At 31.8% G+C, this 24562-nt stretch overlaps 1 protein-coding gene across 2 annotated transcripts; it reads left to right on the top strand.

Moving 5' to 3' along the window:
* Window positions 1–29: 29 nt before the first annotated feature.
* On the top strand, window positions 30–23716 carry LOC125063891 (bifunctional 3'-phosphoadenosine 5'-phosphosulfate synthase). 2 transcript variants are annotated; one of them, XM_047670576.1, is made up of 14 exons: window positions 30–216; window positions 9587–9761; window positions 13312–13484; window positions 16555–16692; window positions 16974–17093; window positions 17608–17748; window positions 18681–18743; window positions 19156–19395; window positions 19633–19788; window positions 20811–20916; window positions 21361–21503; window positions 21961–22122; window positions 22438–22546; window positions 22933–23715. In XM_047670576.1, exons 1-14 carry the CDS (start codon window positions 178–180, stop codon window positions 23040–23042), a joined length of 1875 nt encoding a protein of 624 aa, XP_047526532.1. In that variant the 5' UTR covers window positions 30–177; the 3' UTR covers window positions 23043–23715. The 2 variants fall into 2 exon arrangements, with proteins under 2 accessions (XP_047526532.1, XP_047526531.1); XM_047670575.1 differs by lacking the exon at window positions 30–216 and adding an exon at window positions 3021–3159 and having other exon boundaries at window positions 22933–23716.
* The last annotated feature ends 846 nt before the right edge of the window (window positions 23717–24562 follow it).

Below are 24562 nucleotides of genomic sequence, written 5' to 3'. Positions count from 1 at the left end.
TTTCAAATTCATGTTGTTCTGATAAGATTATATCTAATAATATAATGTAAAGAGCGAATATCTACATTAATTGTCGTAGGACCTCATCACACACTTGTTGTATCATTTATTGTAGTGCAGTAAATAACTGGGTCATTAGTTGACGTGACGTATCTTATATCGTTGCCTGCTTTAACCATGGACGGACCTTCTAGACCCAGAAAAAAGCTTAAAGCAGTAAGTAAAATCTGAATAAAATTAGTTGTATTATACTTTTATAATATTTCAACTATACACATTAATAATAATACTATTTAATTACGTATTATACAGAAACTGCGACAGTTCAATATAAGATAACAAAGTGTTAAAGATGACTTATAATATGCTTTTACGAAATTAAATAAAACCTAAGTATTATATAAATTATAACTTTAAACCTAATTTGTTCTCTATTAAATTAAATCTTGTATTTTAAAACAATAGGGAAGTAGGTACCTACTTGTATTTTTATGTTTAGCTGTGTATCATTCCATAATTCACATACAAAATGAGTAAAATTATATTGCTTTTTTTTATATTTTCTTATTAGAAATGTCTAAGGTGACAATTCCTTTTTTAACTAGAATAAACTTTATTATAAACCAGTAAATTTTTATCTTGATAATGAAATTTTGTATTTGGATAGAAATTAGAAAAACTAAAACCATATTAATTCTATAGTGACTGACGAGTCTTGGGTAATGTGGCTAGCTTAATGCTGCTCCCAGCATCTGTTCTGGTACTTTTCCAATTTGATTAATAAATTTTTTTCATCAATATTATTTTTGCTGTTCTTGTTTTTGCAGGCATAGTTTACTGCTTCAGACATACTTTTACCATTTTTAGAAATTTCAATTGCTTTTTTATGGTTGACTTGATGTGAAATTAGTTTTTGTAAATTGATATGTATTTCCTAATACATTCAATTTTGAAAATGTGTTTTAACCTTGTCATTTGGTACAGAAATTACCTTCAATGTGTAAGGATATACGAACAGAAAGTCAATCCTTAAGAGGTTAACTTACTATTTAAACAAATAATAGCATTGACCTAAACTAATAAAATGTATAGAAATTTTAATCACTACTACATTCTATCTAAAAATTTATAAGGTTTTTTATCGTTACTATCTTTTTCTAATATTTTCCTTTGTCTGTTTATTATTTAATTTATTTTCCCGTTTACTAGAACTATGCAGTACAATCTAATTGGTATAATATTTTATAGGAAAACCAGTTATCATTGAAGTTGAACATTTAAATAATCCTGACATGTTCTTGTGTGATAGTTAATTCCATTTCAATAATTCCAACTACATATTTTTTATATAAACTTTTTATTTAAAATAAGTAGGCATATTGGCAAATAAGACGGCAAGATTGAAATTGGCAAGATGGTAAGTGGTTATCATTGTAAATGCTCCACAAATATTCAAAATTCAGTTCAGTTATGTCGATTGTGCTTGATTGTCTTGACTTACTTACATTTCAAACTGGAACATGATAATACTTAGTGTAGTACTTAGAGGTAGAACATGTCATGAGCGGGTGATAACTACTTACATAAAGGCCAACAAGCATCCTCAAAGACAATTTTAAATATAGCTTGAATTTAAACAGAGAAGAAATAATTTTATAAATATTATATGTGTCTAGACACAAGAGGAGTTAAACAAATCATGAATTTTAACGATGAATAGATGCAATGTCATTGGTTGAAATCTTGAATAATCAATTTGCATGGAATATGTAAATATGACATTTGTTTTCTTTATTCCTTTTTTAATTGGAATGGCTTAAAGGTGATACTGTGGATAAATTAGCTTTAAAATAAAACGATAAACCTCAAAGCTATTATTATTAGAAAGAGCAACATTTTCAAAACTTTATTGGTTCAAAAACTAGTTGTTTTTTAAATTTTTTCTTTGTTGTCTCAGGGTGTTTTTTTTTATCGAAGATGTTTTAAGATATGAAAAAAGGTTTTGAATATGTTTAAAATTATTGCTTTAGATAAATTCTTATTATACAATAAAATGAGGGAATCAAGTGATAAAATGTTCATTGGCCTATTTTATATAATAAAAATATATTTTATCTTATGAATTCAAACATCTTTACAATCGTAAAAAATGTAACTGTACTCATTTATCTAAAATTTATTCATTAAAATATATTTCTAATTTATATAAAATATATAAAAATGAATGTTGATCCACTATAAGCTTTTAACATATTCATCCGATAATTGTGAAACTTTGGTCAGGTGTTATGCGCATGGCGTATGTTAACACTAGTGCGCCATACGAATGGCCTTTGCCCAAAAAATGCAAGAATCCTTTTTTTGTCCTTAAAGATAAATCTTTAATTAAATATATAATTGCATAAAACATATATGAATATTTATTATAGTGAGTTAAATAACAGAGCTATTCTCACAACACTTAACATAATCTTGCAATTTTTAAAATAATGTTTTAAATTGATCGCATTCACACTTTGTAGGTATTTCGATCTTAATGCAACCCGTCGAACCTAATGGCAAGGACCACTCGCTCGTCCGTCGCTATTATTATGGTGGTTTCCGGGGTTAAAAGTTAAGTAAGCGTCATCAGAAGGGATAAAACATTTTAGTTCCCATGATTAGCAGAGCATTGATGATGTGAGGAACTTAGGAATGGTTATTATTTTATATAGAGCCAAGGTGTATATCGGAGGTGTTCATCAGGTGGCCTATTTGTTAGCTATACAATTGAAAAAAAAAACTAGATTTTTTAAACAATAATACTTAATCAAGGTATCGCTGACAGTCTTAAATGAAAACGGTTGGCACGTACCTGTTTGTTATTACAGTTGAGCGCATTTTATCAATTAAATTGAATTACATTCGAAGTCAACAACGCTACAGCTATAAGGGAAATACGATCATTGGTGTTAGTGCTTTGTGAAGCAGCGCGCGTGCTGTCGTGTTCTCATAACCGGTTCAATTTCCGAACGTATTTCTGTTTGGCGGGAAAAATAAAGCGGCAAATAGCGCTCGTTTCTAATTTTAAAAATGAGTCTGGAAATAAGAAATAAGAAAATCGCGGAAACCTTTGAAAAGTATAAAATTGGACAATGGGGTAATCCAATAATCAGAACGGTTAGTTATATTTTATTTATAAACTTTAAATTTAAAACTATTTAATAAAGTATTATCGTATGTACCATACTAATATAATACTTAATTAGGAAAAAAAAAGAAATAAATTGTACTCAATAAAAAAGATTCTACTTTCACTTGTTTATATTTCCTCGAGAATAGTGTCCGGTTATTAAACGGCATCATCCAATACTTTCATTTTTGCTAACTAGTTTTAATATAACATAATGTTTTATATGTCATAGATATATGTAGATGTAAATAAAAGAAATATAACAGTTTGATAATTTTTACATTCCTAATAAATGGCCAGGCGTTAGCTCATATATGTACGACTCGTGGTCTAAAGCCCATAACGACCCATCATTATTGTCCCGACTCCCTACTTCATCATGGCAACATTGACGGAGCTATAAACAAATATTATACAATGACTTCCTATCCATTCAAGCGATTTATTCACCAGTACCGTTGTTTTATATTCTAGTCACTTTATTTTGATGCTATGTCTTAAAATATGTTGTAATATAATTTCATCTAAAACTATAGGCCCTAAGCACAAATTGTCAATTTTTGTTTATATAAAATATTCGTTCTATATTACTGATAATAAATGATAATATGGAAAAAACATCTGATATATCGTTAATTTATTTTTAAAATTTTAAGCGTAAGTGTGACTCGAAGAAATATAAAAGAGATAAGCGTAGAATTAAACGTAAAGTAAGCGAGTAAACTACGTAGAATTAGAAATGCATTCATTTGATGCTTTTCTTATGATTTATCCAGCTTAAACAACGTTATCTTTTTGCTCTCTATTCACTTCATACCCTAAAACACTTAATTACAAATCATCAGACAACTCTTATTAAATTAAATCCATACAATATCTTCCGGAATAAAGTTACTGAATTATGATGAAATCGAAGGTCTGCATATTAAAGCGATACAAAGGAATCAGAGAACATAATAAAAATAAATATATAAAGATACGCATACCATTTCTAAATAAAGAGATTTTTTTTTAATATATTAAGCTAGCTCTTTAATTATACATTGTTTGTAAAAGCTTACATGATTTGAGTCTATTGTGATATATCGATTGGTACCTGAGATATTAATTTATTCAGCAAAACATAAGGGGAGCTTTAATAGACCAATCGGGGACCGCCGCGAAAGGATGGCCATCCGGAGTAAATATAAAAATATATGTTATCAATGATTTCATACGTGTTACTCATAATGTTCGTTTGGAGGTCTGTAGCATGAAAGACCAGTTCCGTATTCAAAGTCTAATGTCTAAATCTCGGATCTGGTTATTGTCACTAGACCAACGAAGTGTCCCATGCATTACATTGTACATTCCAGAGGATTCTAGGGATTCTAATAAAAGTTTCTATTTTTACTTTTATAAGAATTGTTGACGATTGTATTCAACCTTGTCTCGCCACTGATAATACTCGTATCTTGGTGCGAGCCACAAGTTCAATGGACCCCATTTGCATTATCGGTTAGTATGAACTTATATCTGATAATACAATTTTAATATTAGCGTACTTAATGTAAGAATTGATTACGTAAATAATATACAATAAATTAAGTATTAGGTAATAGGTATAGGTATACGTTTGTCTATAAAAAGCAGCTGCGATAAACAAATACGTAACCTAATATTTGTATTAAATACTTTCTTAATAAATATATTTTTTTAGTCTAAAGTAAAAAAAATAATGTTTTTCATATAAAAATATATCTGATAATAATTTTATGATACAATGTTAGATTGATTGTTTAATGTAAATAAATTAATAATGACGCTACCGGAAACTATATAAAAACTGTATCGAATAAAAAGAAAATATATATTTTTTTCTATAATTCTGCCCATTTATTTCCTCCACTATGTTGTGAGTTTTCAAACATTTTGTTCCATTATCGTCATGATTCGATTTTCTATTACATACATATTTTGCTATGCTGGTAAGCTGTGAACGCGGCGTAATCGAAAAGTAATTTAATTTTACCGCTTGACATTAATATATATTATAAAAAAAGTATATAGGTTGACATTGATAACGTACTTTTTTTAACAATATTTCACGCAAAGGCGCTCTATGTTTTGACAATAATAAAATTGCGTAATAATAAAATTCTGATATTGCGTTGTAAATTATTTTTAACTATAAAGAATTTATCCTATATAAATTTTTATTATATTATATGTATAACATATTTTACAATAGAAGTGACGTCATTGATTTTTTTAAACAATGTTGGTTGCTTTATTTTGTCGTCTTACACTCTCGTAATATGACATACTGTTACAGAATACCAAATATTTTTCAATTTAGATGAGAGTTCGAATGAAAGTGAATTCGAATACAATTGCGGTTTTACACAATAGCAGTCCTTGCCCGTCTTCGCACGAATACTCGTTTATTCAAGGTTTTAATTTGAGATATTTTTAAATTAAAGATATACTTTACATAACGGTGTCCGTCCGCACTCAATTGTACTGAAAGTAAACAAACCTTTTGTAAGATTCTGAAATTACTAAGCCGATCAAAATTTACAAAAAAAAAATTACAGTATGGAATTTATTTTAATAAGGTTTAAAATTGTGATTTGATTTATATATGTACTTAACAAATAACTTTAACATTTCGCGACATATTTTTCTATAATTCAGGCTGTTTAGATTTCCCATAATAAATAAAAATTAAGGCCGATAATGTTCTCTCCGACTGTGTTATTATTGTCCTCGATAACTCAATCGATTAATATAATAAAAAACATAAGGAAATAATAATTACACTGTCGTCTGCCGTAAAGTACACATATTTATATAAACAATCTTGTCTTTTGTCTGAAGCGATATTTGTAAATAAATATACGCATCATATTAACATAAGACAAAGCCTTTTTACATCCTGTTTTTGCGTTATAAGACAAAAGTTTCGTTGGTATTGGTAGTTATTGCATGGATCTGAAAAAAAAAAACAGATCTTTGCCTTTGTAATATTAGTGTATTTATATATAAATCTAATAAAAACGAAAGTTTACGTAGAATACCAATAACGAAAGAATGCATAAGGGTTTTATATTTTATAATAATTATATTGTTTTTGTCATTCGATTTAATAAATTCGAACACTCATCCTACAATAGTCGAGTTATTACTAAAATTTGTTACAAATATAGTTTTCTTTTTCCCGTACGGGATACAATTATTGTGTATAAAAGAGAGCACCATATTTTGTATACATATTTATACTTATTTGCAAGTATATTATTGCACGCATGCGATAACTGCAGTATCCAACGTTACTACTAGTTATGTGGCTTTGTTTACGTAAAGTGCTCACTTTCTCCGCCTTTCATGCGATTCCGACTTCGATGATATATCTTAGCAGATTTAGCATTCATTGTAAGTTACCTATAAGATATATTTTTTAATTATTATTGTAATATTGTGATAAATATTAGATAATATTGGTATATTCAATGCAATATAATATATAATATTTATAACAATTATTTTTATAATAATTATCAGGTCCTGGTCAAAATAGAGATTCAAAGTTATTAAAATACACAGAGTTAAAAATTGCTACGAATGTTGGGAACATCATTATAAAATAAATGTGAAAAGTATCGTTCTTTCGTTAATCTCCAAACACTGGGACTTTTATGACAAAAAGTGTAAAGTCAAATTTTATAGATAATCGCATTATCTACAATCATTGTCTGACCTATTTTTACGATAAAACTTACTGTTTGGTTGGAAAACCCAAAGAACCCATTAATGCGATCTTTGAATTTGAAAAATTATTTTTGCAGTTGTGGGGTCGATGGTGGCTTGTACCTTTCACATTTCATTTATAGTGGAGTTTGGAACACAAGTACCAATTTTTAGCTCTAAGCTAATTCGGTAAATTTACCTATTTTTTGGTCTAACTTGACTAGGCTTTAAGTTTATTTTGCGAAATAAACTGAATATAATATATATAAGAAATGGCGACACTTAAACAATCGAATAAAAGACGAATAATATTCATAATTCAATTATTTGCTAGTGAATTTTTCTTGCTAAAGTTACGTACATGACGTACAATAACACCTTACTCGTACATACATATATATATAACAATAGTCCCCAAAGCCGACTAGACCGCGACCCACCTAACCAAAACTTACACATTACACATAAATAGGAGTACAACTATGGGAATGAGTTTTCCAATTTTTATCTCTAATTTATTTTTAGTATTAGTCAGGCAAAAAAGCATATGGCCTTGAAGAGAAGGACTTCTTTTGCAGAGACACACACAATATTTGCTATTGTATGTGTCGCAACCCATTTTTTGAGAAAACTGTTCAATATATGAAGCCAAAGAGTTTTTTTTGTTTGTAAATTATGTTTATTTTGATGTAGATTAATACAATCTCAAGACTTTTTTTATCATTAATTTTATCTTTTTTGTATTACACACTTATGGATATTACGTATCATATCTAAAACACAATGTCGTTAAATAAATTATTAGATATTTCAAAGTGCATACATAAATAACATAAAGCTACCTACAAAATACGTGCAAATTGCTTGCGTTTTATAGTGAATAATTGACGTAATAATTATTTACAAAAATTTAATTCTTTGTTCGAATTATTAGCAATATAATTTAATGTATCTAGGTCTATAATTATATTAAAGTAAACCATGAATATGTATGAAAAAAAAAGTATCGCGCATTGTAAATATACCTATTGTATTTTATTACCTCATAACAGTCACCACTGCCACAATTAATTTTAACTTTTTTATTACTAATACTAATTATGTTATGATGCACATATACAAGGAACAGGAAACTGGTTTTATGCAGTTTTAGAGTCGTAAATCGTAATAGATGTAATTTTAAACTCGACCTTTTTGAAGGTCACGTCGACCGTTACTTCTGGTTGTTCTTATTTTAAATACATTCACCAATCTATTGTTTTCTTTCTAATTTTTAAAATAAAAATGATTTACGTGTCTATTGTTGCAAGTAACCTCCGATTTAATGAACTGTAAACAATTTTCCGCGTTCAAATTGTTTGTGATCTATTATTTATTGCCTTGAAATGTATACATTATAGAAAAGTTTGTAGAGGAAGTCGAAGGTGGTAGGTAAATAGATAGTGACAAATGCGTTACTAAAATAATAAGTTTGTTGCTTAATTATTTTAGTATAGCAGTTTGCTATTATGATAGTGATAAAAATTGTGATGTTAATGAGATCATTCTACCTTCTATTCTCGCTTGCTTAATCAAATGTCTTAGTAGGTGCACTGATTATCTTATCAGTGCATCTTATGTATTGAATTGATTGCCTCGTTAGTCTAGCGGATAGCTCATACGGCTGCAGAAATCTGGGTTCTAGATTTCTGCACTAGTTTCTGGCTAGTAAAATTTTTCACAAATAGTCGAAAGTTTAGAAGTTAGCAGTAGCCGTCCTGTCCCTCAGAAATCACTTAATGTTGTTTGAATTTTCATCTATTGTGTCAAATTGCCAAATTCTGTTCCATCGGATTACGAGAGTGATGGATGAATGGTCACTAATATAGTTAATAAATTAGCAAACCAACCTTTTATATGTATACAACTTTTTTTTTCTGTTGAATTGTGGATCGTTTATAAGGTACCACGTCCGAATCAATCCTAGATGTAGAATCAGGTGATGTTTACCATAAAATGCGTCGTTGTCGGAACTGAAGCGATATGTGAAATTTCAACTTCGTGAGATAAGGGGAATTGATTCGTATCCAGATTGGAATATTGACCTTAAAATACAAATAAAACTTATAAACATATACGCTGCGCGTACGTTTCAAACCATATAGTTTAATTATCTATCCGTCCCTACTTCGGGTAAAATAAGAATTTTATTTACTTACCGATCGCTACATAAAGGGTCTAATCTAATATATCCAGGGATCTATTTAAATACACATCTAAATCGGTCCAAGCGATTAGGAGATATTCAGTTACACACACACGTGCAAAGATTTATTTATATATAACGTTTCTATATATATTTCGTTTAATTAATTAAAGTTCACTTGATTCTTGTTATACGTGTTGACTTTAACGTTTGCCACAAAAGGAATCTGGTTAATTACATCAACTTTATCAGATTATGTCAATGTTTAATTTACTGTGTTGATGTAAATTAGTGGTGTTGGGCTTTAAGGCTTATACGTTGCAATTACTGCCGACTAAAACTAGAAAACGCTCTTAATATATTGACCCTATTATAGGCACTACCGACCTGCCGACCTTGTTCGAATAATATTAACAATATTACTCGAACAGCAACAAATATCAACTTTAGATTATACTAATTATTATTTTCTAGGTATAACTTGATTATATTTGTTTCAGTGTGCACAAGTAGCAACAAATGTGGTCGAGCAGAAGCACCAAGTGTCCAGAGCTAAGAGAAGCAGAGCTCTGGGTAGTCGAGCGTTTCGGGGAAGTACCGTTTGGTTTACCGGACTCAGTGGCGCCGGCAAGACTAGTATAGCTTTCGCACTTGAAGCGTATCTTGTCTCCAAAGGTAAAAAATAATTGAAGAGTTTTTTTTTTCAATAAGTAAGCGAAAAAATTCACGCATTCTTCCACTTGAAAGTACTACTTGTTCTACTTTCATTTTGGACCTCATCCAGAATCGTAAGCAGGTTTCTTTTATTGTTTCTCTCCCAATGAAGAAGTATATCTTTAGTGATTTAAACTTTTGTTTTTTAATGGGGAGCAAAAATCTTCCTTTTTATAATTATTCTTACGTATGTTAAATTGTGTTATTCATACATGTCAAATGCACCTATCGGATTTTTAAAATAAAAACAATTAGGGGACTAATGACGACCTCCGTGGTCGAGTAGCGTGTACACCGGTTTTCATGGGTACGCCACTCCGAGGTCCCGGGTTCGATCCCGGCCGAGTTCATGTAGAAAAAGTTCATTAGTTTTCTATGTTGTATTGGGTCTGGGTGTTTGTGGTACCGTCGTTACTTCTGATTTTCCATAACACAAGTGCTTTAGCTACTTACATTGGGATCAGAGTAATGTATGTGATGTTGTCCAATATTTATTTATTTATTATTTATAATAACCGCAAGTAATTTTAAGTTGTATGTATATGGAAACTTATTCCGTCACTTGAACTTCTGTGAAAGTTGCGAAAGCTTAAATCATAATTTAACTATAAACCGGTATTATAAACATTCTGTCTTCAATATTTGTACATACATAATATACAAGAGATTAGATTGTACATTTATAAATTTAAGACGTTTTCATCATGTTTATAAAAATACATTGGAATATAGATAGAAAATGATTAGCCATGGTATACTTTGTAATAAATCTTTTTAATATTTTATTTTGGATATCTTATTGATATTTTTCTGTATCTTATATAAAGGCATGGTATGGTTTATATATTTATTATATACTAGTGGGTCACCCGTAAAACTTCGCGTTTATTCAATAGTATTTTTAGCAATTTCGAAACCCATGACAGATTTTGTTTTGAATTTCATTGTAAACAGCAAGTCACTCATCTTAATTTGGCGCCAAAGTGATGAAATCTTTTTAAAGGATTTTTTAATGGCAAATAGTATACTTATAGTAGTTCAGTTATAATTGGAATTTATCGATACCAATTTACTTTAATTTTGTTTAGTTAACTTTCACAGTTTACAACTTAAACATTGTTATTTGAAACATGATGATTTGTTTGATAAAAGGTCAATGCAATGAACTGTAAGCATTGTACTTATTGTAATATTTTGCGTGCGACAATGTTTCTGTCGAATGGTCCTTCTCCATCAATGACAGCATACTGCGAGTAGTTGTCAATTTGTATCTTGAGTGAGTTTTCTGAACGGACATTGCAACGTATAGTTCACCTTGTCCGCATCCTAACAGTCAGTTATTATTATTATTATTTTTTATTAAAACACAAGACAAAGAAAAACGTATGTCGTAGTAGGTTTACGCGTTTTTCGTTTGTTTTCTTTTTATAGTCATCTAAATTTGGTAAATTGCAATCAATAATCCTCTTTATTTTTCTGCACATCTACGACTGAAGTTCTTCAAAATAAGACCATAACCGACTCTTTATGTGTAGCCATCGTCCCATAATCACTGGGACAAAAATCGGCTTATGCTATTAATATATAAGATTGAGTACTTTTTCATTGTTATTGAAATATGAAATTTACAAAGCTATATATTTTTTTATTTTGAATAAGAAAAGTATTGCCATGTCTAAAACTATCACGCAAGAGCGAGATACAAAGAAGACAGATGATTTGTTGTTATATAAGAAAGTTTATGGAGTTCCGGATTTGAATGTGAAAATGTATTTTGTAGGATCGTACTTACTTGACTCGTAACACACTTATTCAAACAGAATGCTAGCCGTCTACCCCGACTTCGTCCGGGTAAATAAGAATTTTATTAACGATCGTAGCGCCGTTTATCGGCAAACCATAAGGCACAACTCAAATATTCACATTGTTTTATAAAAATGGAGTTTAATTACATACACACGTACGGAATATTAATTTATATAAATAAAAGTCCTGGAGTTATATGAAGTCGGTTCATAACTATAGAAAATATATCCCATGTATGTCGACACATGTTTCTGGAACGGATACATAACAATATCTATTAATTATTGCTGTTTAATAGTAGAAAATGTAATAAGTGTACCCACCCAGACGAGCTGAGACTTCCTAAAGTAAAAAAGTAAATACTTATACAGCTTACCGTACTTCTCTACTATTTTATGTTATTTCTAAAACTCATAACTCAAAGTCAAAGTCAAAGTCAAAAATCTTTATTCAATATAGAAGTGTTTGCACTTGCTTATTGATTGTCAAAAATCTACCACCGGTTCGGAATTTAGCACCTCGGACCTGAGAAGAACCGGCGAAAGAAACTCAGCGGGATATATTTTTTTTCATTTTTTTTAACCATTTTCCATGTAGGTACAATGATAAGTATATATTAGTTGTTTGAAACAGCCTGGAGGCGATCATTTCATTCCCAAGGTGTGCAGTCAACTAAAAAGTCATTAGTGTCGTAATATCCTTTAGCACACAAACGCTCTTTAACGACTCTTTTGAATTTTATAATTGAATAATTTTGAACGTTTTCTGGGATCCTGTTGTAAAAACGTATACATTGCCCCAAAAAAGAGTTACTAACCCTGTGTAATCGGGTACTTGGAGTAACAAGTTTATTCTTGTTCCTTGTGTTAATAGAATGTACGTCACAATTTCTGGGAAAATCATTTTTGTTTTTGCGTACATACATAACAGTACATACATAAACTCTATAAGGATTGATCCAAATTGCAAAGGTAAAATTTGGTACTCACGGATGTTGATGTCTTAGCTATTTGAGTGATTTTAAATTCTCTAATACAAAGTTTTGGTATATCTTTTAGAATAATTTGCTCGCTAAATGCTCGGAACTACTAATTAAATATATAGTATAATTCATATAAAATTAATTTACTAATTTCATTTTCCGTTCGAATTTGATAAAGTCATCTTTTTATATATACATAATTGAATAAATGCTCTTTAATAATGAATAAAATATCGAAATCATACGTCGTCGATTCACTCGACTGTCGTGCATGCAGTTTATTCATAAACATGATTTGCAATAGGTGAACGTACTTAAGCTAAGATTTCCTTTACACGTGCGTTACAATTGTTGTATTATATAATATTATGTCGTTTATTTTTAGCGCATGTACGTCGGTATGAATGGTCGTTGTATGTGTTTACAGCATTAATTAACTTGTACTTGTATTCTAGGCCGTTTGTATTGTCAGTTCGAGTTCGTTTGTTCGGATTATAGTTGAACGTTTGTGGAAAATTGTAACTACCTATTTATTTTTTGAAATGTATTCTTCCTTTTGGAGTCGTTTCTTTAGTTAGTTAACGTCGATCACGACGTAAGCGTAATGTTAGTACATTGGTCGATTCAATACAGCAAGGTTCGTAAAACAAACGTGGCTTGAAGTAAAGGATGTCACAGATGGTACTGAAACAAAAAATAATAATGAGGGAATTCTTTCTCCAGGTATACCAGCGTACGGCCTCGATGGCGACAACATTCGCACTGGTCTCAATAAGAACCTTGGCTTCACCAAGGAAGACAGAGAGGAGAACATCAGGCGAGTGGCCGAAGTGGCGAAACTTTTCGCCGACAGCGGAGTCGTCTGCTTGTGCAGTTTTGTTTCCCCATTTGCAGAAGTAAGTTAATATTTAATCGAGTATCTAGTTTTGAGTGACTACAGTAACTGGTATCGTCGAGCGCTACAAACCTAGATAAAACCGGTATATACCAAGTTATTCTGCATCAAAATATCATCGGATTGTGTTATTCATAGTTGTTTTAGTTTCGAACTAAATGAGCGTAATTATTATTGCTAGGTACAATGATTATAACCGGGAATTTTATTAGGGGCAAACAGACTGTCTTGTTACTTGTCGTAGTTACTGGCTCTTGTAGATCCTTTGGAACTGGGTTCCGTATAATAAAAAAAGGAATAAATATCGAGTTTTTATAGTCAAAAAATTTACGGATGCAACCCGAAGTTTTTTATGTACACTGTTACGTAGACATGTTTCCATCCCTTGGAAAATATTTAGAGCCATTGTTCCTGCGCCTTTTTGCGGTCGTGTGGGAATCCCCCTCGTTTGATTACGATGGCTGGAATAGAGATTGGATTTGTGCTTGCGTGCATTATGGTATCATATAATGTATCCTAAATGATAGTTGTAACTGCAATCTGTTGGTTGGATGTCATCATCAACCCATCTCACTTTCGTTGCCGCCAAACAGCAATATACTATAATGCGGTTTGAAGAGAGTTATGAAGTAGTGTTACACGCATAACAAACAAAATATTTTACTTTCAACGGTTGATGGTGCATTGAAGATGATGCGAATAGATTACATTTCTCTTAGACATTGAACATATTTGGGCGGTAATGATGACTTTATAGTAGGTGGACAAAATGTACGCATGGCTTCCATTAAAAAAAAAATACATGCAGTAGTCAATATTTGCAGACAGTTTCTCATGAGTCTATAAAAGTAACCAGTAATCGTGACCTTTCAATTACGAGTGGACAGGCTAAGGGGTGACCCTCACACCGGATATCAATAATTCAAAATATTGGCTTTGCGCCGAGTAGAAAATCTAGCGACTGAGTGACATACCCTCCGTATGGGTAGTATCTTTATTACTCTAAAGTAACCGTATACGTCTTACATTAGCGTAACAAGAACGATTTGACGCTGGATTCTGATAAAATGTTAGTGCCGAGAATATACAATCTGGAGATCTATGTTTTGAAAAAGTATGTATGTGATTCTAGAGGCTTTTTATGAAAGAAGTTAGGCAGGTGCAATATTAGCAACCTAATTTCTTGATCGCCATTGGCATTCTAAAAGGTCAATTAACATAGTTAATGCACCGGCAACAGTGTTTATCACAACATTATGATACTAATATATACATATATTTTTTGTTAATTTAATCTCCACAGGCTAAGCCTCCGCACACTTATTTTAATTAGGTACTAAAATTTTATATCTTATTTATATATAATAAGTATATTAATGGTTTGGTAACAAAGAAAATATAACCTTTTAAAAAAACGATTTATTTTTCATTTATACATTGGTGAACATATATAAAAGTAAATATAAATGTCCTTCTTTTTTGAAGTCGGTTAAAAATAAATGTTTATTGCAAGAATCATTTCATATTTAGTATAAAACATAGCCGCCTTCCGCTGTCTGTCCCTGTGTATGCTTTGATCATTATTATCTATCTATCTATCTATAACAGATAGATTGAATCAAGAGCAAGGTATATAGTAGTGAAACACGGTTTTTCTAGAGGTTTTTAAAGTGATGTAAATAAACACAATTTTTGGGCTTACATTGCAAACGCTGGCTGAACCCTCCGAGATAAATCAAAATAATGTACTACTGTATTGTACACCTTAAAAAGGCCTTCCAAAAAGTCCGGGTTATTATGTTATGTCTATCTCTTAGGGGTAATTCACAATAACCATTTTTTATTGTTTCTTTATACTAGAAATAATGGCTTATGTTCGAAGCTATTTTAAGCAATACAGTATTAATCCTTATTCAATTAAGTACCTTAAATATATTGTACATATAATATAGGCAATGCCCTTTACAGCATGTAATTTAAAGGAATATTTTCGAAGATATTTCAGATTTAAAACGCAGAGACATAGCGGTTTGTATTGTCTAACGACTGAAAAACTGTGAATGTTGTAAGACATTCTGTAGTATATTTAGTATCAGCATTGCGCCCCTGCGAAGTCGGGGCGGTTCGCTAGTATAGTATAATTGTGTTATTATGTAATATATATTTTTTTTATAAAAATGTATTATACCAAACTAAAGTTACTATCAGATTATAACGATTCTATATGGCTGATAGCGAAGTAATCTCCTCACGAGTTCATATAATTTTTATCAGATTTTAAAGCATTTATAACTCGTTTTATACGTCATAATACTGTGAATTTTTATGAATGTTTAGATCTAATTATTGGTCGATGAAAGTGGACATTCCAACTTTTGTTTACAATTATGTGATACAATTTTAATGGAAGTTTACCTTACAATGGCTAATTATAATGATAACTGTTCATAAAAGTAATAAAGAGCGACTTTATTCTCACGTTTTCCCAAAAAAAATATTTTTTTTTATACAATCTAATTGTTCTATACAGCATATTAAGTTTTGAGGAATTATTTTTAACATTTGTGTGACAGTTGATCTCGAAACGGTTTATTATTACGATTTATTACAGATTTTAAGTTAACTTTAACAGGCAAGTATAGCGTGATTTATTTAAAAAAAAAAAATAATAATAAAAATAACCCAAAAGTCATCATGTTGTCTTTACGCAATCAATATATACAGCCTTTTTTGTTGTATTTCTCATATATTCATAAAGAGAATCAAAACCCGTAGGATAATTCCCATTGACTTATCTTGTAGCACAAGTATAGGAAAAAATACGAAAACCGTATGTTCGCTATAAATAACTCATTAAAAAAAAGTATTATTTGGTTTGATGAAGGGTAATCCCTTATAGTCTATAAGTGCACTGACCTAATTACCATATAACAAGGTATAAAAATAAAAAAATTGAATTTAAAATCATTGCTACACGGGTGATAATGTATACTTACCCAGGAAGTCTTACAAAAGACAGTTTGCCTACAGTCTATCATAATTTTGATAATTTTATAAATCATTTGTAACAGGACAGAGAAGTGGCGCGCAGAACTCACACCGATTCCGATCTTCCGTTCTTCGAAGTGTTTATTGACACGCCATTGGAAATTTGTGAGCAGAGAGACACTAAGGGTCTCTATAAGAAGGCCCGTGAAGGACAAATTAAGGTAAGTAATCAAATTACATTTATAAAAGAACATTTATAAGCGATTATCAACGTAAAGTTTCAAAGTAAATTTTAGGTTCATTTTAAATGTTAAACCGTGTATGTTTATTATATTGGAATATTACCAATCCTGTTTTACTTATGAAATTTATCGTCTTTCTCGACATGTTTCAGTAATACTACAGTTCCTACCATAATATTTGCAGCGAAGGCATGTGAAACTGACTTTGATAATAATAATTAAATATTTATTCTGAGTACAATACTTAATTATGTCTTCAGGGTTTCACTGGCATCACCCAAGACTATGAACGGCCTGAAGCCCCAGAGCTGGTCATCCAAACAGTTGGACGATCAGTCGAAGAATCTACAATGGAAGTTGTCCGTCTTCTTGAATCACAGGTGAGGATTAGTTCAAATAAACTTAAAATAACATTATATTTAAAATTAATGTGATTATTTTTAACAAAGACTATTAAAAACTATAAATTATTGCTACATAAAAATTTCAATATACTAAGAAATTCTTATGCAGCATTAAATTATGCTAATATATTAGCTGTCATATTATTAAATGGTCATATTTACGATAAACATATCCCTCCCTTTATATGTGTAATGCTATATATAGAAACCTACCTAGTCTAAATATAGCAGAGCTCTAGTGGTCAATACATTAAACTTGTTCATATGTATGTATTTCTGTACTAGAAGTTAACCATTCATTAGATGTAAATTAAAATTTAGTAAAAACTACTTCCATAAAATATATCCGTCCAACTATTTAGGTGTAACATCCAAACAAACTCACATGGTAAGTTATACGACGCCATTTCGACCAATCATAGAGCTTCATTTAAAATACATGATGTAAAACAAATTAAGAACGTTTTGTTATTTTTTTTTTTATTCACAGGGCATAATACCTCGTTACGAAGTCGACGGTGCCGGTGTCGAAGAACTGTTTATATACGGGAACAGATTGAGCAGCGCCATTGAAGAGGCGGCGAGGATCCCTCAGATTGAGATCACGAAGCTTGATTTGCAGTGGGTTCAAGTGAGTTTAACAAATTATTAGATACGATAAAGTCACATTATTGTCATGTCATAAAAATGCACTATGCAAGAACTTCTAGATACCGCCCACTTATTACATATGTATGTTTAGTATTGCTGACTTAGTATTGGCACATAAGTAGCTTATGTCCTAAGGATGATGCAAGGAAAGCTTAAAATTTCGTGCAGTATCATTGTCTGCACAACATGTCCATTAGCTAGTCTGTCTACTAAAATAAAATGAAAATGAGAAAAAGAAAAACTACTAATAAAATACAAAAATAGTAAATAGGTAGTATTGTATAGAAAACGTGTATTTTTATGGTTAATTCATGAGCTGGATTTGTGGATCGATGGTGAAGTTATTTCTATCATATAAAAGCTACATGTACATGTACATGTCGTTACTTGCGCGGCACTTACTCGCTACTATTTTTTCTTTAATTTCAGTCTTCTCAGTTCTTCGGTATTATATGTATTGTAATTTATGTATTTTTTTTCTCGAAATTTGTACTACTTATGAAATACTAGGCATATTTTTTTATTCCTTAAATGTGCATTAATTAATAGCTTTTTTACATTTCTTCACTTATTTCAGAAGTTACTTATAATCTTAATTAAATTACCGGTAATTTTAATGAAAAGCAATTAATTTTATGTACAATAGATTATGTAGTAAATGTTTTACATTATGGCAAAAGTAATTATAATAATGAATTCACTTCGAGAATGGGGTCGTTTATTTCTTGTGTATATTAGATAAATTTTATAATTTGCATTTGATTATTTAAAATGCTGCAGGCAACAAAAACCTAATCGCTTCTCTCTGACGTCTTTGGTCGCGTCTTGTTTAATAAAAACCGATGGTATGTTACTGTATTAAACGTAGGAAAGTAATATGAAATTGTTATTAATGTCAATTATTTATTTCAGGTGCTGTCTGAGGGCTGGGCCTATCCGCTCAAAGGTTTTATGCGAGAAATTGAATATTTACAAGTGAGTGTTTTAGTTTTTTAATATTTATCGTTAGCAACTCCATTAATCTGAGTTTCATTTCACATCCTCCTTGCCTTTGAGAAGGTTTTCAGCTTATTATCCTCCTATCTGCTCCAATGCGGGTTGGGGGCTACAAATGTGAGAGAATTTAATTGAAATTGAAGAAAAACATCTGAAGGAACACTTTATTTGTGGATATAAAGTTTTCCTTCAGATGTTTTACTTCATCGCCAAGCACGGGATGAATTATTCAACACAAATTAAGCACATGGAAATTCAGTGATTGCCTGTGCTCGAACCCGCAATCGTCGGTAAGGAGGTCATGTTCCTCGGCTCCTTACAAACAAAAAATAGTCGTAAATTCTTGGTGCACAAACGAAGCGGATAGTATCAGTCTCCCTTCCAACTCTAGGCCCTCCACTCCAACTGCCTGACGCTGGGCGACTCGTCGCTCGTGAACCAGTCGGTGCCGGTGGTGCTGCCGCTGCAGACGGCGGACAAGGAGCGGCTGGCGGGCGCGGCGGCCGTGGCGCTCGTGCACGCGGGCCGCGCCGTCGCCATCCTGCGCGCGCCCGAGTTCTACCCGCACCGCAAGCCCGAGCGCTGCGCGCGCCAGTTCGGCATCTACCACACCGGACACCCCTACATCAAGGTTCATAAATTGAAGCAATTTTGCTTGCGTTGGCCGAGAGCGTGATTAATCTATGATTATTTGAAGTACACATAGACGAAATTTATATGCAATCATTTTAATATAGCTATGTTTCTTCATGACGAATTGAGTTAATTCCGTTTTTTGGGCGGATACGTTGAACAATTCTACTTATTAATTGGTTGAATTTAAAAAAAAAGTTCCACGTCAAAAAAAAAAACAAATTATATTTTTCAGATGATCGAGGAATCAGGTGACTGGCTCGTAGGCGGTAACTTGGAGGTGTTCGAACGCATTCGTTGGGACGACGGCTTGGACTCGTACCGTCTCACGCCTAACGAGCTCAGACAAAAGTTCAAAGAGTTGAACGCGGACGCCGTATTTGCTTTCCAAGTAAGATATTTTTTATTAATACAGATATATTTTTATACAACACCTTTATATCTATTTTTTTTTAAATCAATGGTCCCATTAGCTTGTTTGCCTTGAACAGCTAAATGACCACCCAATGCTAAGTTTTCATCACCGCACATATACATTGGTGCCGTAAAAATTCATCATCAAATATTGCTTACATCGCCACCAATCTTGATCCCTTGCGCCTGCACTAATAGCACGATCAAATAAATTACATTGCTGCAGACTTCTGCACAGCAGGTATCTTACAATATTACTTACAACGGATCGAAAAACAACACAAACAATCAAATAAAATCAAACAATCGGAAAGAAAAGTAATGATAAATAATTTCTTGTTTTTGTTTTTCTCTTTTCATAATTTAGATCTAATTTATAAAAATTCAGATTATTGATTAATAATTATCGTCATATGAGTCATAATTTATCTCAAAATCGTATGACAAATCTGATATACTTATCTTCATCGTGATATTGCTTTACAAAAAACAAACATTTGAAAATGTTTCGCCATGTGTACATTTGGGTGGGCTTTTAGCCTATCTCTATTTATCGGGAAAATGCCGTCAAAATTATGGAAAAAAAAATGATAATGTTTAAGCTCCTAATGTTAAGTACTAGTAATACCAAATGTACATAAATACTACTGGAAATCGGTAATCATAACACTAAATTTTTACTATATAAAATCGATTAGAAGAAAATATATGACTTGGGAAGTAAGAATTTTTTGCCCCTTGTCTTTGTATTTACACTATGTCACCTTTCGATTTGGAACTCAATAACACGAAGTATTGCTGTTTAGCGGATGAGTGGGTACTACCTACACAGACTAGCTTCGGTCCATACCACCTAGAAATAATGTCGTTTGATAGCGAAGAACCTCCGTTGTACAATATAAAAAATCCAAAAAATACACGAGAAAAGAGTTGAGAATTCGAATGTATATCCTCTATGTAGGTCAATTATACAAAGTAAAGTATTAATTTTTTCGACAGCTTCGTAATCCAATCCACAACGGCCACGCGCTGTTGATGCAGGACACGCGCCGGCAGCTGCTCGAGAGAGGATTCAAGAACCCCGTCCTCTTGTTACACCCTCTGGGTAAGATTTATTTTTATACACATCGTACAATACTTCGACGCTAATTATAAATTTAATTAGGCATTGTATTTACGCTTTTATGTGATGTCGTATTGCGATTTTGGGCACGGCGTCCAATCTCAAAGTTCAAAGCCTACCAAAACCTCAAAGTCAACTATCAGGTCATATTATAGACTAGACTAGAAACACAGATGCACTCTCTATTCTTTCTCTCACTCATAATCCGATGGGACGGCAAATCCAACATGACCTGAAAGAGTTCAGATGCAGGACCAACGCCTTTACTTGCTTTCGAGACACGGAAATGTACACTCTTCCAGACACCGAACTGTTACTGAGAATTTTGCTATAGAAAAACCCAATAACTTTCTACCGGCCTTGGGTTTGAACCCAGAAGCTCGGAACATTATATTATGATTAATTCGATTTTCTTGTAAAATAAAGGAGGCTGGACAAAAGACGACGACGTTCCGCTGGAAGTGAGAATTAACCAACATAAAGCCGTTCTGAACGAAGGCGTTCTGGATTCGAAGTCTACGGTTCTTGCTATTTTCCCTTCGCCTATGATGTATGCTGGGCCCACTGAGGTATTATAATTAACTTTTTGGTAAAGTAGTATTTCTTAAAAGGTTTTATATTTTTGGTGATGCCATTGCTAATTTAGATCATTTCCTCCGTTTAACAGCTATGTCATCCAATTCAGAAATAATTCTATTACTTTACTAAAGCTTATATCCGTACACAGCTTAGTGCTTAGTGCAAAAGAAATATAACTTTAAAAATGTTTTGTATTGAAGGCACTTGTTAGTATTAGAATGATCAGATCCGGATTTAAAGGAGGCCCTGGGGTCACAAAGGAGTGGAGGCCCTAATTATTATTTCATTTCTCTGAGTGAAGTTTGTCAGTAATATATAAACTCACTACATTAAAATAGTTCGGAATCTATTGTGGCGGCCTCCCTCCCGTGGAGGCCCCAGGGCAGTCGCTCCTGTCCCTCTGAGTCCGGCGCTGGGATCGTAGTGACGCATAGTGTGCGTGCGCAGGTGCAGTGGCACGCCAAGTGCCGCATGAACGCGGGTGCCAACCACTACATCGTGGGGCGCGACCCGGCCGGCGTGCCGCACCCCGCGGCGCCCGGCGACCTGTTCGACGCGCGCCACGGCGCCATGCTGCTCGCCGTCGCGCCCGGCCTCGCCGACCTCGAGGTGCGATCCGGCTCACCTCTGAGCTGAATTTGTCATTATAAACTATTTGCATATTCTGAGTCCACTGAATGGAATTTGATGAAATTTGGCATCTAGCAAGATCGAACCCTAACGATTTACATAGCCTTTTGTCCTTTTTATATAAACGACCTACGATCCTCAGTAAGTTAGCAGCGAGGTCTCGATTTGTCTTTAATGACTGGACTATATTACGATTATTAGTCGATCGAAAAAAGGGGCAAAATAATAATAGAAGGATTCAAGTCGAAACGCTGTTTTATTTTAAAAAGTATATTATTTTATTTTCGTTTTTAGATTATTCCGTTCCGTGTAGCAGCTTATGACGCATCAGTGGGTAAAATGGCTTTCTTTGACCCGACTCGTAAAGAAGACTTTGACTTCATTTCCGGAACTAGAATGCGAGGTAAATCTTGACTAAAATATTTTTTAGATGTTTTTTTTTGTACTGTGTGGTATGTGTCCCTTTCATCCAGAAACAATAATACTAACTACTGCTGTTTAAGTATTAGAATGAAGCCAGCCATTGATGTCATTTATATAATAAGAATATAAATTTTGTGATGTTATTGAATTTTATAGTGTTGAGTACCTAACCTATTAAACTTTATGACTAACTAACCTTTATAATTTAATTTAGTTAACAATAACAGCAACTATTAAACAATGATACGTTCCCGGATTTGTATTGAGCTGAGAAAGAACTCGAGATCCACGTATTGGCCCTGTCGTAACTTAGATCTGTTGTTAATTGTTTGTTGAATTGTTGTGTTATAAATTTTTATTTTCTAGGTCTGGCCCGAGCCGGTAAGGAACCGCCCAAGGGTTTCATGGCGCCGAGCGCTTGGAAAGTACTCTCAGAATATTATCAGTCGCTTAAGTCAAAAATGGACACAAACTAATTAATTTAAAAAATGAAATATATTTAAAAAAAATATATTTTTTAACTAAACTCCTTGGATATCGTAAAAATGTCGTCTCCAAATAATGGTGTACATTCCTAAATTGTCTCTAGAGAATTATTTTGTGTAGTTATACACATTCCAATTTTCACAGTACGAAATGTATTTACGTTTTACTTTTGACATTTATTTAAAGAAAAAAAAATATTAAGGTCCGTTTATAATATTACGATAACTTTTGTTACCGCTAGACGATTGCACATAAAAACTGTATTTTGTTATAACATAAAAGTGTTCATTAGTACACCAATAAAAGCTTTTAATAATGTATGTTATATGATTTAATGTAGTTACTTATATATTATTTTTCTATTTAAGTTTTATTAAAAACTACTAAATACCTACTTAAATTAGAATGTAATGCTACAAAATATTTTTACTACTTATAATTATTCACGTATACTTATAACCTAAGATAATTATATCGCACAAATAATAAATGAAATAAATAAATAATCGATACGATCTACACGAAATCAATGACGGTATAAACGGACCTTTATTCTAATAGTATTAATTTGTGTTGTAAGGGCAGGTATTGTTAATTTATAAGAGATTTAATGAAATTTTATTGTTGCAATTTTAATGAAACGATTGTGGTGCTTTTAAAGCTATACAGATTTATTTAATATACAATATAAATGTTTAAAAATCGAAGCGTTGATTTTATTTCATTGTTTGGTTTGTTTATTATATCCCCACACCCTAATTTTAAAGAAATCGTAAGAAAATAACACAGACATAATATAGGTATAATGAAGTAAAGAAAAATCTGAAGGATTTTATTTTATAACAATTCATTACATATATCAATTTTAATATTTCTATTAGTATCTATATTGACATATATTAGTAAATAGGTATCTGTATCGTAACATACAAATACGATATTAAGAAACAAAATAAAATAAAACTAGACAATAAACGTATTTATCAATTTGAATATGAACTAAGCACCCACATATTTAATATAAACAACGGGCTCTATCTATTAGCATAGGCAATACTTGGAACGAATGGCTTCAACATTTTGTATAATATAATCGAATCGAATGTTTTTTTATTTTTAATTTCATTCAATAGCATTTGAATTGTAACCGATATGTACGAATGAAAGTTATGAACGAATGCTTCCGTAATCATATAAATATTCAATACTTCTTAATTAATACAAAAAAACAGACAGTTTTTCCGGGTCTCCAGTTACTGTGGGGGTCCCTCACGGATCAATTCTTGGACCATTTCTCTTCCTTGTTTATATAAATGACCTGCCACATCTCCTAGATGATAAACTCGAGATAGTATTGTTTGCTGATGATACTTCTTTAATTTTTAAAATAAAAAGACTTCTTTCAATATATGACGATGTGAACAATACTCTCTCTGAAATAGTAAATTGGTTTAGTGTTAATAATTTAATGTTAAATAGTAAAAAGACTAAATGTATTAAATTCACTACT

This window comes from Vanessa atalanta, chromosome 5, assembly GCF_905147765.1.
Source record: "Vanessa atalanta chromosome 5, ilVanAtal1.2, whole genome shotgun sequence".
NCBI lineage: Eukaryota > Metazoa > Arthropoda > Insecta > Lepidoptera > Nymphalidae > Vanessa > Vanessa atalanta.
The sequence above is the reverse complement of the archived record's forward strand: the minus strand, read 5'-3'. Positions and strand labels throughout refer to the sequence as shown.